General features: G+C 41.2%; 3 protein-coding genes across 12 annotated transcripts; 1 reads left to right on the top strand and 2 right to left on the bottom strand.

The window, feature by feature from the left end:
• Nucleotides 1-37: 37 nt before the first annotated feature.
• On the bottom strand, nucleotides 38-6,986 carry gpbp1l1 (GC-rich promoter binding protein 1-like 1). 6 transcript variants are annotated; one of them, XM_077723540.1, is made up of 12 exons: nucleotides 6,892-6,986; nucleotides 4,358-5,525; nucleotides 4,148-4,262; nucleotides 3,349-3,478; nucleotides 2,584-2,915; nucleotides 2,436-2,511; nucleotides 1,945-2,156; nucleotides 1,745-1,873; nucleotides 1,511-1,666; nucleotides 1,147-1,271; nucleotides 680-782; nucleotides 38-607 (listed from the first exon to the last, which is right to left on the bottom strand). In XM_077723540.1, exons 3-12 carry the CDS (start codon nucleotides 4,205-4,207, stop codon nucleotides 437-439), a joined length of 1,494 nt encoding a protein of 497 aa, XP_077579666.1. In that variant the 5' UTR covers nucleotides 4,208-4,262; nucleotides 4,358-5,525; nucleotides 6,892-6,986; the 3' UTR covers nucleotides 38-436. The 6 variants fall into 6 exon arrangements, with proteins under 6 accessions (XP_077579666.1, XP_077579662.1, XP_077579668.1 ...); XM_077723536.1 differs by having other exon boundaries at nucleotides 6,753-6,940; XM_077723542.1 differs by having other exon boundaries at nucleotides 1,960-2,156; nucleotides 6,753-6,939.
• Nucleotides 6,412-8,503, top strand: LOC144201140 (transmembrane protein 69-like). 4 transcript variants are annotated; one of them, XM_077723547.1, is made up of 3 exons: nucleotides 6,412-6,973; nucleotides 7,664-7,709; nucleotides 7,788-8,503. In XM_077723547.1, the coding sequence occupies exons 2-3, from the start codon at nucleotides 7,671-7,673 to the stop codon at nucleotides 8,457-8,459; spliced, it is 711 nt and encodes a 236-aa protein (XP_077579673.1). In that variant the 5' UTR covers nucleotides 6,412-6,973; nucleotides 7,664-7,670; the 3' UTR covers nucleotides 8,460-8,503. The 4 variants fall into 4 exon arrangements, with proteins under 4 accessions (XP_077579673.1, XP_077579676.1, XP_077579675.1 ...); XM_077723550.1 differs by having other exon boundaries at nucleotides 6,492-6,566; XM_077723549.1 differs by lacking the exon at nucleotides 6,412-6,973 and adding an exon at nucleotides 7,010-7,310.
• An 86-nt stretch (nucleotides 8,504-8,589) lies between these two features.
• On the bottom strand, nucleotides 8,590-12,659 carry ipp (intracisternal A particle-promoted polypeptide). Of its 2 annotated transcripts, none has more exons than XM_077725185.1 (10): nucleotides 12,609-12,659; nucleotides 11,837-12,225; nucleotides 11,540-11,751; nucleotides 11,254-11,473; nucleotides 10,980-11,132; nucleotides 10,736-10,903; nucleotides 10,262-10,399; nucleotides 10,059-10,181; nucleotides 9,737-9,957; nucleotides 8,590-9,604 (listed from the first exon to the last, which is right to left on the bottom strand). In XM_077725185.1, exons 2-10 carry the CDS (start codon nucleotides 12,117-12,119, stop codon nucleotides 9,380-9,382), a joined length of 1,743 nt encoding a protein of 580 aa, XP_077581311.1. In that variant the 5' UTR covers nucleotides 12,120-12,225; nucleotides 12,609-12,659; the 3' UTR covers nucleotides 8,590-9,379. The 2 variants fall into 2 exon arrangements, with proteins under 2 accessions (XP_077581311.1, XP_077581310.1); XM_077725184.1 differs by lacking the exon at nucleotides 12,609-12,659 and adding an exon at nucleotides 12,411-12,566.
• Between the last annotated feature and the right edge of the window lie 3,125 nt (nucleotides 12,660-15,784).

Here is a 15,784-nt window from a genome sequence, read left to right as displayed (position 1 = left end):
AGTCAAGCACCACATTCAGCATGTTGAAACAATGAGCTCATCAGGAACCAATTTTTATTAATATCATTAATAATGTGTCATCAGCCATCATCAATGAAATGAGTTAGTCTGTTTAAAGCAGAATCAAGTGTGCATTCATTGCCCTTTTTCTTGATGAACACTTCAGTTCCACAAAGCGAGGAAGAAAAAGGAGGAAGGGGCCTGGGTCAGAGAGCAGGACTGCAGTGAAGGAGGAAACGCAGGGAAAACAACGTCTGGCAGAGCAGAATTCTCCTCCTTCACTGGGATATGATTGGTTTTTCCCTTGTGCAAGAACAACAACAAAAAAAAAGAATCAAAAATTCAAAATGGTGCTCTAAAAACAAAGATGAGAGGAAGGAGGGTAGGTGGCTTTGAGATGTGTCGCTTTCTCTTCTTTTTGTTCCGTAAAGCCACGTTAGGATTTGATGCAGTCATCGTCGTCCGAGGTCTGGCTGCTGCTACTGGTTTCTGACTCAGAGCCCTCCTCCATGTGGGCCTCCGCTACACTCCTCCAGGGGGTGAAGTGGAGGGTGACACCCCGCGCCCTCGGGAAGACCCCATTCTTCTGCAAGCCGTTCCTCTTCAGCTGCTCGGGCCGTACCGAAGGATAGCACACGTGAGTTGGTGTTGTGAACGATGAAATTTTACGCTCGCTCACCTGCTCGGTCTTTGTCTGGAATTCTCGCAGCTCGTCTTCCGTCAGAGGCAGGAAGTTGTCATCATTTTCTGGGTACTCCTGCCAGCCCATGGCCTTCAGCAACCTGGAAAAATGTGGTTTTAAAAATGTGTTTTTTTATCCCTGAATACACATTTAGGGGTTTACAAAATAGCTTCAGTCTAAAAAAATACTGTGATAAAAATTGCCTCTAAAAAGAAAAGTTCTCAATTTCAAACCCACACCTAAATATTCTACTTGGTAACAACATTTAGGTCATTAACAAGTATCAAGTTCCCAGACTTGAGAATCCAATATAGAGGATGCTAATAAATCCTCCTCTGACAATTTTACCACAAATTTCCCTATAAATCTTCACAAGGTGCTGATATTCTTGGAAAAAAATTCTGTGTTCCGCCATCACGCAGCTAGAAATCCAAAATACGTAGGACTGTCATGTATACTTGTACCTGTGCTCAGCCTCCAAAGAGCTAGACAGATGTTCCGTGTCCGAGTCACTGAGGGAGTACGACAGACCATTTTCATGGCAGACATCTTCACTGTAGGTTTTGGGCTCGGGGGTGTTGCTTTCACCCTGCAAACAGACACTAACTCATTACCTGCCATTCAGTTTTGCCTGGTCATGCAGTTATTTGTTCAAATAGGAAGCCTATGATATAAATAAACACAAATCACATGTTATTGTGGGAGATAAAGAACAAATGAACAACAACAATCCTGTGTTTGACAAGATCAAACTTCTACTTTGCAGGAAAAGTTCAAAACACCTTCTATCCTCCCCCCCTTTTGCCTGTGTGGCGTGTCATTACTGACCTCTCCCGACGTTCCCGGACTGCTGCTGTTTGTCAGTTCCCCAGGGCCCTCATCCTTCAGTGCTCGCAAAAAGTCGCTCTTTCTATCCGGACCGCGGCGCATCAGCTTGAGCCTCGACGGGGCAATGTCTATGGGGGGTGTGGTGCTGGAAGGATTCTGCAAGGATGGCAAAACAGACACTCTATCATACTAGTGCATTTTTAACCTCGAGTGGTAGGCAGAGGGAAAACCCACCTCTCTTGGGGCGTTGTGCTGCGGTGCACTGACCGGGGTGCTGGGTTTAACAACGGAAGCGGGGTTGGTGAAGACGGAATCTCGGCCAGACTTGGCAATTTCCCTCGTGCCGGCTTTCCACTGGGTACTCTTTAAAAAGACATTTATTTTCCTTTTAAAAAGAGTTGGTCGGACAACTTTCCAAAGAAATTCTGACATACTGCAATCCGTCGTACTTTAATAGGGGCCACGGCAGGCTTCGGGATCAGATTCTTGTAGATGCTGGAGCCTGTGATGGGTGCTTTACCGGCGTTGGCGGGCAGCACGCCAGCACTGGCGAAGCCGGCAGAGAAGGCGGTGCTGGGGTCCTCCTTGGAAATCTTCTTGATCACTAACATTTTGGATGCCATCTGCTTGCCACTTGGAGGATTTTCTTTAGAGGAGAAGAAATCCAGAGAACCATTACTATTTATAAGACTCCCATTTAAATGTGAAAATTAAAAAAAGTCAACTTTAGTGTTATTTCACTTTATATTCTATATATAGTTGTAAATAAGACTTGGTGTCCACATGCGTGGATGTCAGATTTTAGGCCATGTAGTCATGTACTAATAGAGCATATTTTATATCACCCAAAGTAGTAAATTCACCATTAGGGGAAAAAAAACACACTTCAGCTCTGAGAATACAGACAATGACTTAGATCTCATACCCCACACTCCAGCATGAGGAGCCACCGCTCTCATCTGAGTCCCGGGCTTTCCAGTTGTTTCAGGGTTGAGGGAAGGCTACGAAACAAAGACAACAATTGAAAACTGTCACTTGAAACCTGGCGGCACTGTGTGTAAATAAGTACTTACAAAGTCCTCTTCCACAAACTTCAGCTTATCATCCTTATTGTCTTTACGTTCTTCATTGGGAAACTTGTCCTGGTACGAGTTGCCCTTCCGTGGATGGAAGTTTCCATTGCGCTGCCTGTGCCCTCCCTGCCTGTCCCTGTCACCCCCTCCCCTTTTAGGGTGGCGTCCTTGGTGGTGGTGGTGGCCATCTTGAGTGCCCCGCGGCCCTCCATGCCAGCTGGTTGTTTCCTTCCAACATGAGCCCCCTGCTAAACCACTGTGCCCTCCTTTGGCTACGCCTGAATCCACAGAGTCATGTCTCAGAAGGAGTGAGGGCTGCTGCCATCCATCACCTAAGAGAAATGAAATAGACTTTTTACCATTCACATTGTTGTTGTTTTTTTCCCATTCCACAATGATGGTCCATCCCCCACCAATTGAAAACTTCAGTGCCTTCACTTTCATCCTAGGATAATCGGATCTCGTCTTCCTGTCATCAATTGACAGTGTGTTTGTTATTGGGTCATCCTGAGTTCATCAGCGCGAGTGCCCATTTTCAATTTTACTTTTGGAGCGATGGTTATGTTATTGATGCTTTGCCAACTGCTGGATTATACAAAAATCAATGTACCAAACTGGGACCCACAAGCAACGTGCAAATTATTTAAAAAATTGAAAATTATTAGACTCATTTATCTTTAGATTAGGATCACAAGGGCAGCAGTACTCGGCCCAACTGCCACATTTGCTCTCGGTAACACACTTGCACTTCTTGACTTTTAATACCTGTCGGAGCACGCAAGGAGCCATTGTTGAAGAAGCCATCGGAAGAATTGTGGCGGCGGCGGCTCACAGCATTTCTGCTTTCCCTGTGGTGGTGGGGCTCGCCATGTTTATCGTGGGTGGCAGCAGGGGACTGAAAGAGGCCATGAAAAATGTGTTGAGTCAGTGAGGGAAAAAACATCTATAATTCAGGCAACTCTTACCCACCGCTTAGCATAGTGTAATCCCCAAAAATTGAAAAACGCAAAATTGTCTGCATTGTCACGGCAAGAAGAATCCACGCTTGCACCACACAATTTAAAAACACCATAAAGCCAGAACAATGGCATTAGACATCGGAGTGCAATCCCTGAACAAACAGAGCTTGTTTCTCAGTCTTGAATGCAGATATTCAGTTGGGAAACTTCCGGGCCTCCAGACAACATCGAACAGCATGTCTACAATACGAGGCAATTAAACGACACAATGACAATGACACACCCTACACCTGCTCAATTTAATCTGGCCAACTGCCGTCTAAAACCTTTATCATGTACATACTACTATAATAAATTGAGTTTGAGTTAAAAAGGTACATAATGTCATCTTTTCAAGATGAAATAGTGGAGAAAAACAAATTGTTATTAAAATTGCGGTACTATTTTAGCCAATTAAATGAGTGTATCTCCCATTCTCCCGTCTACCCGTCACGCATTGGCTAGCCAGAGCATATTGTACATGGTATTTATTATCCAAGTGAGAGTTGAAGCTTCACCATTGACTCACTAACTCACTCAGATAAATATAATGTGAACTAACCAACCTTGGCAGGCTGGGGTGTGGAGAAGTTAAGCCAGGCAGGGACAAAGTCATGCTGCGCCATTTAGGTCCAGTGTTTCTGGTCAGTGGATTGAGGCATCAAACCTCATGGCCAGGATCTAGGAAAAGAAAAAGATATGAAAGGCTTATGACTTTCAACTCAATTTGAATGTGCAAAGCCCTTGAAAGATATCTAAGAAGTCCATATAGTTACCCCAGAGTCAATGGCTCTGAAGTCCTCGGCCTCCTCCCTTCGTCCGTTTGGGCCTCTGCTCTTCAGGCCTTTTAGCCCTTACAGACGGGGAGCGGCACAATGACTACCCCTCTAAACGTCTGCCACAACAGTGCAGCCCCTTTTCCCAGAGGCAGATCACTTTGTCCAGGGTGGATCACTGGAAGATGGGCCAAACGGGTGGAGGAATGATCTGGAATTGGTGATCCAGAAAACTGGCCAAGCAAGGAAGCAGATGGATTTCCAAAAAACAAAAAAGTGCAGCTGTCTCTGAGGACCAGGATTTTTCAAGATGCTCCACAGCAAATCAGGACCCAAGTGATTCTCTTTTAAGTCCAAGATGCTTCTGAAGTTGCTCAGTGATTTTTTTTTTAGGACATATGAAACATGATCAGACTTTGTCGACTAGAAAAAGACGATATTGAAAAGAGGTCATTTGTCGCACTGGCGCGGATGAGCTACGTTTGTGTTCGTGTCAATGCTTTTTCCCAGGCACAGGGACACCTTTTCGCATAACACTTCCACTCTGACACAGAGTTGGCGAGAACGAAACAAGTGTTGTCCTGCCACACCGTGGGCCAGTAGGTTTTGGCATTAATTGTACTTTTACCGAAACATTTTTGAAATTGGTAAAAAAAAAAAAAACACGCAGAAAAGAAAAATACTTCAAAAACAGTCTTTTGAGGGAAACTCGCTGCTCACCTCATTAAAATGGTGAAAAGACTGCCAAAATTGGAAGGAAACGGTGCACGTTAATTCAAGGTCACATGACAATGAAGAAAAACAAAACCTGCGTTAGTTACATTGCTGTCATTTTCCTTTCTGGTTAGTGAAATATTGAGGTTGATGGGTAATTCATGATAAAGAATTGAACATGGCCTGATTCAGTTTTACATTTGTAAAATGCCCATTTCTATAACTGTGCGAAATTTAGATGTAATAAATATGCGAGCTCAAATCTTAGTAAAAGGCTCCAGTATACCAATCAGCCCTTTCAAAGGCAAAAAACTTTTTCTAGGGGCATAAAAAAGAACCCCATAGAAGCCTAAACGGGTACAAATGCTTGAGATGATTTTGAAGGACTTGCTGAGTTTGAATTGTTTTCCGATTACTTCCTGGTGTTCCACCTGATTCGGCCAAGGAGCTGCACCTGCAAATTAAAAAGGGCAATCAACTCATTGATCAAACTTTCAACATAAATACCTGCTTAAATTTAAAGAACGCCACTGTTGCTATATTTTAATAGTCATTATTTATCATTCTATGTATTAATAGCAATTATTTACCATTCTATAGCTTGGGGAAAATATATCCAAATAAATCAACCTAGCATTTCAATTGCAGTAGCCTTGGAGGGGAGGATGGATCTTAATCATAGCTTCAAAAAATCCAAATATATTCTTTTGGGCTATAAATACGACTCTCGTGCACAAAAGGGAATCGAAGCACATGCCTCTGAAGTTACAGCCGTCACAGAATCAAAAACAAAAATTGTGTTGGAACTTCAAATGAAATATTAATGACTAGTATATTTTTAAAAAAAAACAAGGCGACAGGACAACACAGAAGTAACTCGAAACCAAAATGGTATTACAGAATCCCCTTCCTGGTCAATCCATAAACGCATTCTGTACACTTAACATCAAAATGAAACAAAGTCGGTGCAAAGAACGTTGCACTCGCGCTGAACTGTTACGTAATATCCTAACATCAATGAGTTGGCGACACACACCAACTACAATCGGCAGCAAAGATATTCATTCCACTGCAGGATTTGACAGTTTACATCGCAATCAACTCACAGGGTCATCTGAAACGTTACCATTGTAGGAAAAGGGGAAAAACTATGTGGCCCCTTGCTCTGGATGAAACCAATTCAACACGCAGAGCACACGTTTCAGCACACTCACAAGTTAGGTGTTCAAAGGTGCAATTCGGAACAACAACAAAACGATTCTCATGCCCAAACTCATCAAAGTCAATCACAGCCGAGCGGCGCTCTTAAACTAGAGTTAATCGTTTGCTAACTCGTCATCTGTGTACTTACCTACGTGAACATTAGCAAGCGTTAGCAGTGAGCTGCTGTTATCTAGCCTGTTAACTGAAGCTGAAAACAGGGAGATATATTGTAAAGAGTTCCTTTGGTCTCGGGGCCTATTCCCCACGCGATCAACAACTCACTACTTTGCATGTAATAAAAATCATGTTAATAGCACATAGGGGCGGTTGTCACGACCGGGTAGCATAGGTAAATAAAGCTGGCATCGAAGGAACAACACCGTTTCAAAATGGCTGCTTCGGCAGCGGCAGCACACATTCATCAGCTTGCTAAGTGCTAGCGAGCTAACTTGCAATGTTTCGTGACAATATCGCGTACCTTCTTCAAAGCAAAATGACCTTTAATGTATTCGAGGTTACATGAAGTAGTCCAACAACAACGAAATGAAACTCCAGCCTGGGTATAAAGCTCTCGTAGAGTGGCTAGCGGTGTTTGTTTGGGTTTTCTTTGCGCTTACCACTCGCGCTGGCAGCTAGGGGATTCGAACAGACTGGGAAATGCTGCGTTCAAGAAGTCAGGTCAATATGCAACTGCATAAGGTTCGACTCTGCAAGATGCTTTAGAAAGCTCAAATTTCAGTATTTGTAAAATGAATGAAAGCACACATAACAACCCATTTTCATTTGTATATCAATGCGTTATAATCCATACTTTTATTTACGACAATTCTGCAATGAGGTGGCACGAATGAGGAGCGTGAGTGTTTGCGGACTCAGAAATACTACAAAAATGCCCCCTGTCATGCACAGACAAAATAGTCGATAGCAGAACTTGTCTTTTAATTTCAGGGGGGACTCGGGACGATTTTACTACACTTTTGCCTTCAACAACGTCTGAAATGATCAGACACGATTTCTTGAGACGGTAGGAAGATCGGTAATCCAGCTATTTGTCAGAATAAATACAGAGAGGGGGAAAATGTCATTTCAAATGGCAACAACGACTCTAGTGAGGCTAGGCAAAATGTCAACATGCAAAAGTTAGCGTGCATATTTTCGATTTAACAGCCAATTAACAAACATTCAAATGAACGGGAGCTTTAATAAAAGTACATTGTTGCTGAACTATCACTTGACCTTGCATTAGGTCAAAGATAAACGTTCTAGACTAGCAAATGGAGGTCATCATTGCACTATACATTAGAATATGGAAATAAAATATTGTGAACTTATTTTTCATTTGCTCTGCTTGGTTTAATAAAAGATGACTATTTTTGTTGTTATTTTTAGATTAAAAATGCTTGGATTTGCATCTTGTCCGACTCCCATTACGAGGGTGAGTAAAATTAAAACTGAACAACAAAAACAAAATAATAATAATTTCTAATGGGATAATAATGTATATTTTTTCCAGGTTCCAATTTGGAAATCACCTGGATGGACAGACGGAACCAAACTTGAAGTGGTGTCTAGAGTCTCGTCTTTTTTGAATCCATCCAGATGGACTTCAACCAACAGACTGCTGTGCACCAGCCCTATCAACTGGGCTGGCCTACGTCTCTGCCATTCAGACAGAAGAGAAAGCAAAGAAAATATCAGTTTAAGGGCCATAATTGGAGCGCCCAAACCAGCACTCTACGTTGGTTTCGCTGGGCTCATCCCATTTGTCAGTGCTCCTCTCCTGATGGCGACAACTCAGTCCTTCTACCCTGAAGTGGCTCATGCTCAAATGGTGTACGGAGCATGTATAGTCTCCTTTCTTGGAGGTGCCCGCTGGGGGTTTGCCATTCCTGATGGTAGTCCCGCTCAACCTGACTGGGTAAACTTGGGCAACAGCGTTGTCCCGTCACTTATAGCATGGCTGGCACTGCTCTGCAGGGACAATGTTGTAGAGGGGACCACAGTTGTTATAATGGGACTGGGACTGTCTTTATATTATGACCTGACACTGCTACCAGGATACCCTGATTGGTTTAAAGCCATGAGAACCGTCCTTACTCTGGTTGCTACCTTTTCACTGGTAACAATGCTGATTTTGAAGAAGTTATGTGTTGAGAAGAAGCTGAAATTACCCATCACTGTTTAAATTTTATCAACGTAAACCTAATAAAAGTATTGGGCAAAATCTCATGTGTTTGAATTATATGTACTTGTATTTGTCAAAATTGTCAGATAAATGGATAAGCAAAGTATGTTATTAAAGCAATAGAAAACATAATGCACAAGAGGAAGTTTATTTCATTGAAAAGCAATTACCTTTAAATAGTTCTTACAGCAATGCTGTTTGTTTTAGCATTAATATGGGGCCATTTTCACCATTATGGTGTCATAAAAGTGTAATAATTGATTGCAGTGGGATGCTGACTGTCTCAGGTTAAACAAAATCCTGCAACCAATGTGACCCTTTCAGAATAGTAACTGTAGTTTGGGTGTTTCCAGTCATTGTAATCAAATAAAAATCAATGGGTGAAAATTACAACACATCAGTAAACTTGTATTGATCACTAAGATAAGAATTCAGTAGTAAGAGCACAGGCTTTGCAACTTTCACCCCACAGGTGTTGTCATGTTCTTTTGTTAAATAGGCTCAAGTGGTTTGATAAGACCTTCACAAAGCACCACACAATGTCAACATTTTTGAAGAAAGTGAGACAAAGACAAACATCGGTTTCATATCTGATCTCAAGACAGTGCAGTCTCAAAAGAGTTAGAAGCATGGGAGAAAAGAAAATCTCACAAAAATGACTAGAAAAAGCTTGGGAGATAACAAACATGATGAAATATGTGGTTGATATTACGAGTGAAAATAATTTAAGGTGGACTAAAAGCAGACATGATTAGGCAGAAATAGCCAGGAGATCTCCCATTATTAAAATGCATAAGAAAACAGCAAGTGTTTGACATATAAATAAACATTCTATGAAAATTTGGAACAAGTGTAATCTCAAGGTCCAGCTTTCTTTGATATGAGTCGCTATTGAGTCAAAAGTAGAACACTACAGGTGATCAGAGCACAGCCAGCCCACCATCAGAGCGACTGGCGATCATGTTGCCAACTTCTGTCCACGTGTCCAGGTGAGGGTCGTAGATCTCCACGGAGTCAATTGTCACTGGGGCAGAAAAAGTTCTGCTGGCGGCCCTTCCGCCAACAGCATACAACAATCCATTAACTGCTGACACAGATGCCCCTGCACGCGCTGTAGACATTGGAGCCACTTCAATCCACTTCTCCTGGAAAAACAGACCCACACAATAGTTCAGAGTTTGCTCCACTGATTTTTTTTAATGGAAACAGGCATAAATACCATCCCTCCAACTAAAATGTAAAACAGAAATAGTTTTGAAACAACAAGTAAAAGCTACCTGTTCTGGACAGTACTTTTCTACCGTCTCCAAAGCACCCACAGCCTCATTCCGACCACCCACTGCATAAATGCAGTTATTGAGGCAGGCCACTCCTACATAGGCTCGACGTGTAAGCATAATAGGCAAGGCGCTCCACCGACGTGTGATGGGATCGTACGCTTCTGCTGAGCGCAGCTCTGTGCCTTCTTCGCTGATTCCTCCAATAACGTAAATAAAACCTTAAATGACACACAATGTATGTCTTTGAGGAAAAGTTCATAGAGAATATCTTGGCTTAATGGGAAAATTGGAAGTCATTAGTAAAGAGATAGTACCAGACCTTGTAGCTCGCAGCAACCAAAATAATAGCGGGGAACGGCCATGTCGCCTATGACCTCCCACTTATTTTCCTCTGGGTCGTAACGTTCCATTGTGCTACCGATCTCAGAGCCGATCCACCCGCCTATATAGAAACCATGGAACAATTTAGGCAATATTTTAGTATTGCGAGGATTGATGGTTTACGACTAAAATTGCATTTACCTAGTGCGTACAGAGCTCCATGGCAAGGAGAGACGCCAACTCCACAGCGAGGGAAATTCAGAGAAGCCACAGCAGCCCATTGTTTTGTCACTGGGTCGTATCTCTCTGTGCAATCAAATATCATCGAGTCTTTCTCTCCTGGTGAGAAACGACAATTAGAGAATGAAAATACGACTCATGGGCGAAGCATGTTGGAAATATTCATCGGATTTCTTTTTTTTCTGTTTCAAAACGACCAAGCAGTCTTAATCCACATACCCTATTTTTGGGGACTATAGTATTCAGTGAAAAAATATAATAATCTGTCAATAATTAAACACATAAATTGCACTGCAGTATAAGTCACAAAAATGTGATTTATAGTCTGGAAAATACAGTACATTTGTAAGACACCAGTAAGAACCAAGTGCAACCTGAATGTGTTGTTAAATGATTGCCACTGTGATGGGAAATGCATGGCCTCATCTTCCTTACCTCCAACCACATAGATCATGCCCTCGAGTACTGCAACCCCCAGCCCGCTGCGAGCCTGATGGAGAGATGACACTGTGGTCCAGTACTGGTTGAAAGTGTCAAAGCGCTCCACGCAACTTAGCGCCCTGCTGTCACTCCACCGGCCACCTTGCAACCGAGTGTATCCTCCTGGAATAACGACAAAGGCAACATTTCAATCATTCTGAATAAAAAAATATATATATATGCGACTTGAAATGAGTACCTATGGCATAAACATATTTCCTAGCTTTTCTTCTCGGTCTCATCTTCACTTGATGTAGTTGACAGTGCATCTTGTCCTTGGGAGACTTTGTGACTTCAATATACTCCTTTAAAAGCGTCTGCAGGGCTACCCTCAGGCTGAAATCAGTCATACCTTAATGAAAAGGCAAAAGGAGTGAGACAGGTTTGGATTAGATAGAAGCTATTCTAAAAGTCAAAGACCAAATGGAAAAAAGTTTTTGTAAAGGAAGGTCACGTGTTAAATGTCTCCTCACCCTCTATGTATTTGAACAGCCTCTGGGGCGAAAGTAGAGGAAAGCGCACTGGTTCCAATACCTCCACCACATATTTTTTTCTCTTGGCCACATCTTGGAGAACCCACTCCATAGCCGCAGTGAACACTTGATACTCATCCTCAATTCTCAGCTCTTCACTTCTTAGAAGCTTAATGATCTGATCCTTCGAGAGGCCCCTGAATTCGTCACTAATACAAACCTAATGCACAGTAAATTAGACAATCAATTTTTGATTGTAAAACACACATACACCAGTAATTCATACCTCAAGGAAGTGAACGTGAATATAGTTTTCAGAAAACTCCAGCATTTCCATGCAGGCAATCTGCTCAAGGAACTGAAAGATGCCAACACAATTGGATGGATCCATGTGGCCCTTGAGAAACTCACCACATATGCTGACCACCTCGTTGAACTGCAACATATCTGCTGCCAACATCAGTTCTTGAACATTGTCTATGGTCACGTTTATAGTGCCTGATGGAGAAAGCAGCACAAAAATACATTAATACTGGGATCTTTATACACACATGATAACATGTCAAACATACTCAAAGAGTACCTGTGTAAACAAAGTCCAGCAAAACCTCAAAAACTCCAGTGCTAACTCCCATAATCTCCACTTCTTCTTTATTGGCTTCGCTCATGCCTCCAGAGAAAAGAGCTGAAAAGTATTGGCTACTGGCCGCCAGCACCAGCCGATGTACTTTGAAAACGCGACCGCCGACCCTCAGCTGAACATCACAAAAGTCAGTGCGTAGCCTCATTTTGTTCAACTGGGCAAGGATGACCCTTGCGTAGTGGTCCGAGGCCAACAGAGCCTGCTCGGGAGCCTGTGTTGCCATGACAGTAGCAGCATCACCAGCACAAGTAGATGTTGACACACATTTGGTGGAGGATGAGAAGGCTGAACAGTTCAACACTGGGTCAATTATTTCCACACTTTTACTTCTGTAAATATTACAAAATAAACAAAAACAGACGCATCAACAAAGTCAAATCACATATATTGTACGTGGAGATCACAAAACGGTCCCTTGGCTCGTTGAGTGACAACGCAATAAACGTTTAGTATGTTTTTCACCCTATGTAAACACAAGATATTAAAAAATAGGAACTTTCGGCCTCACTCTTACCCAGTATTACACAGAATTATTAAATATCTACTTGGCACACCACTTAGCATGCTAGTAAATGGACCGACACTTTACATCAAGATATTAAAAATAAAATATTTCAGTCGCCTTCGTTGCGACTATTAAATCATTAACAAAATCTAGGCTCTAGAGAAGACGCTCAAATTTTCGAGTTTTATTAAATGCATTCTCACTTACAAGTTTATGACGGGCAACTTCCCGTTGTTGACAATCGACTATCGACTCATCTGGTCTATGATTTCACCCCTTAGTCACAACTAATCAAAGGTTTACGAATTAAAAGACTGATTCAATTGTAACCGTGTTTGTCATTTTAATAACTGTTGTAATAATTTTTGTGTCATTTTTGTATCATTTTATTTATTCAATTTCATAGCTGTCTCGCTTGGTTGGGTTGTATAAATTCAACACCAGGAGGCAGTGTTGTGCGTAAATAATAGAGTACTGCAGCCATTTCAAATAATATATAAAATGTAAGGAGAATCAAATCAATCAAAATTGATTGGACGTCTACCGCCGTCAGTGGCAGTGAATGAATTCAGTTTGTGCTATTCTTTTGCCTCACCACCTGCACTGACTTCAACCATGTAAATGGCATACTCACTATCGGCTATAGTCATCTTTTTTTTTTAAAATTAATAACTGCAATTTAAACCAGAAATATGTGTTGTAGTTCTTTTGCAACACAGTCTGTATTTAATATAAGTTATCTCTGTGATAAAATATATATTTTTAAAACTTGTATAGTATTTTGGCATTTGCTTGTAAGAGCGAATGTTGCTCTATGCTTAATAATATAATGGGCAATGGTTTAAAGAGTATGAAATTGTAATGCTGATAAGCACTCTTCTAAAATATTCTTGTTTGTTTGTTTGTTTGTTTTTTACTGCTATATATTTTTCAATGGTTTCTGTTTTAATAGAGAATACTGTACTTTTTTTACGCATACATTTGTAAATTAGACTCTGATGTCAAACCACTTTTCAATTGTCTGAATGATTATAAACTATGACTGAAATTAATCTACAGGTGACACAGTAAATTCTTCCAGCTGAGGAACAAGAATGCTTTCTGGATGTTAACCATAATAACATTAAAAAATAAAGCTCATATATTTATAATGGCTAAAAAGCAAGTTTAAAAAAAAACAAATAGCTGGCCACGGGTACAGTCAGTATTTCCGGTCATCTTCCAGGGACCATCAACCTATGAAATCTGACGCAATGAAGGGGAAAAGAAAAAATATTATGAGGTTGTGGGAGGAAAAAATAAATAGTGTCAGGGCCATTCTATGGAAAGTGGTCACCATAATTATCATTCTTCACAAAAACGTTGTGTGTTGGATCCCTGTTCCTATGGTCAGACTGGGTAGACTAGGAATGCAAACATGATGAGGTTCAGACTCATGGTAATAGATAATATATTAAAATTAAGTCTAAATCAAAGTCATAGATTAAGTTTTTAAGAGCCAAATGTTCACCTTACGGCAAATGAACTGTGAATCGGATTTGAGCTTTTTTCACAGCTGAACTTTTGCAAACAGTTTTGTTTATTGAATTGCGAATGCTGTGTGCAAAATTACATCACAGAAAAATTAGCAAATACTCAGTTGGAAAGGAACCTTCAACTAACCCTCCTCACAATGTTGGAAGCATACAATTGCCCGCAACGTTTTGGGGAAATCAAGAACAGCAATTCTGGGGAAATCACGGGTCCTTGTACAGCCTTTGAATTGTGGGTTTGTTTTTTGTTCCAGTCAAGCCCAACTGTATCTTGCCAGCATAATGTTTTGTGTGTTTTCACTCTGGTGCCTTTAGCTCGTCACACAGTCTTGCTAATATTGAGCCTCCTAGGTACCTGGGAAATTCTGTATATTGGCAACGGATAAGCTTGGTGGGCAAAGACGATATAATAAACAGGATTTAGAATGAATGGATTGGTAGTGCTAAATTAGTCCCTTGTGGCTGATTTAGTGTCACCTTTAATCAGTGTGATGTGAAGCTTTTATCCAAACAAGGTGGTCTTAAAAACATAGCCTTTTTGGTTCTTTGCTTTATTTAGCTCAAATAATGTGTCAAATAAGCCAAGTCACATTTATTTATATAGGTCTTCATCACAACGTCTCAATAGGCTTCACAGGCACAGGGCCTATAAAAATGATGACATCCTCTGATTTAAACCTCCAAAAGGGCTAGGAAAAACTCAAAACCGCATCTAGGGGATAAAAAAATGCAAGACGGCCCTGGAGATGGACAGCTACTCATTTAATTCATTGGCGGCCGTTTGGCTAGACTTCCAATCCATTTTGACTTGGGGGGCTGGCAGCGATCATACGCCATCGTTATGCCATGATCTGAGGAAAGGGATTTATCATTATAACGCCTGGTTTTGCTCCATTGTAACTTGAAATGATTGCGTGGGACAAGTCATGTCACAGATTATTTCAATGCCGTGTCATTGTGTCTATGCATTCGTGGCCAATGTTAACTCTTTGGTTGCCATTGATGTCCAATGCATTTTGACTGTGAGAGGCCAAATATATATTAATAACTGAAACTTGGTAGTAAGTTAAATACTATTCAATTTAGAAAGCATACCTATATTAACTATAATATAACTATATAACTTTATTAGGGGTCATGAAAACATTCCAGTTTTTATTTTAATTGTGTTAATTTTTTTATTGACATTTTGTTAATGATAATGTTCATGAAAAATATGAATTCATTCATTTTTTCTACCGCGTATCCTCACAGGGATTGCAGAGGGTGCTGGAGCCAATCCCAGCTAATTATGGACACCAAGCTGGAGACACCCTGAAACAGTGACAGGCCAATCACAGGGCATAATGAGACAGACAACCATTTGCGCTCACATTCATACCTAGGGTCAACCAGCCTACCCTGCATGTTTTTGGGTTGTGGAAGGAAACTGCTGTACCCAGAGAAAACCCACGTAAACCCAGTGAGAACATGCAAACTCCCCATAGGAAGGCCCAAGATGTGATTAATCCCTTGACCTCATAACTGGTCAACGGCCTGTCCAGTGGGACACCTATTAAAAAAGGATTTTATTTAGAACGATAATGCTTGAAAATAATAATGTAATTATACTTTGTGTTGTTTTTTTAAAGACCTCAAATAGCCACTTGCCCCATAAAGGGTTAACATAGGGTAAGCAAGAGTGCAAAACAGAGTCCTAGAAGTTTCTGACATGTGCTGTTCTTGGAGTAAAAACTGAGTAAATGCGAGGCTTGTATATGGAATTCATTAGTTTACCAGTTGCTTGGTCTTGTGGGCAACACTGCTACGGCCTCTAAAACCTCAGCCTATGAGACGGCTATGTTGTGAGCT

This window comes from Stigmatopora nigra, chromosome 9 (genome assembly GCF_051989575.1).
Source record: "Stigmatopora nigra isolate UIUO_SnigA chromosome 9, RoL_Snig_1.1, whole genome shotgun sequence".
In the NCBI taxonomy this organism is placed as follows: Eukaryota; Metazoa; Chordata; class Actinopteri; order Syngnathiformes; family Syngnathidae; genus Stigmatopora; species Stigmatopora nigra.
Note: the sequence above shows the minus strand (reverse complement) of the source record. Positions and strands in the feature narration are given on the sequence as shown.

Excerpts from the sequence above, each read along its gene's own strand:
- LOC144201140 (XM_077723546.1), top strand. The coding sequence starts at position 7,273 with ATGATCAGACACGATTTCTTGAGACG. Across the intron at positions 7,299-7,663 it reads AGACACGATTTCTTGAGACG|ATTAAAAATGCTTGGATTTG; the intron begins GTAGGAAGATCG and ends TGTTATTTTTAG. Across the intron at positions 7,710-7,787 it reads GTCCGACTCCCATTACGAGG|GTTCCAATTTGGAAATCACC; the intron begins GTGAGTAAAATT and ends TATTTTTTCCAG.
- ipp (XM_077725184.1), bottom strand. The coding sequence starts at position 12,460 with ATGCTAAGTGGTGTGCCAAGTAGATATTTAATAATTCTGTGTAATACT. Across the intron at positions 10,904-10,979 it reads GAAATATGTTTATGCCATAG|GAGGATACACTCGGTTGCAA; the intron begins GTACTCATTTCA and ends TCGTTATTCCAG. Across the intron at positions 10,182-10,261 it reads TGGAGCTCTGTACGCACTAG|GCGGGTGGATCGGCTCTGAG; the intron begins GTAAATGCAATT and ends GTTTCTATATAG.
- gpbp1l1 (XM_077723540.1), bottom strand. The coding sequence starts at position 4,207 with ATGGCGCAGCATGACTTTGTCCCTGCCTGGCTTAACTTCTCCACACCC. Across the intron at positions 2,916-3,348 it reads CTCCTTGCGTGCTCCGACAG|GTGATGGATGGCAGCAGCCC; the intron begins GTATTAAAAGTC and ends CATTTCTCTTAG. Across the intron at positions 608-679 it reads TCCAGACAAAGACCGAGCAG|CTGAAGAGGAACGGCTTGCA; the intron begins GTGAGCGAGCGT and ends CGGCCCGAGCAG.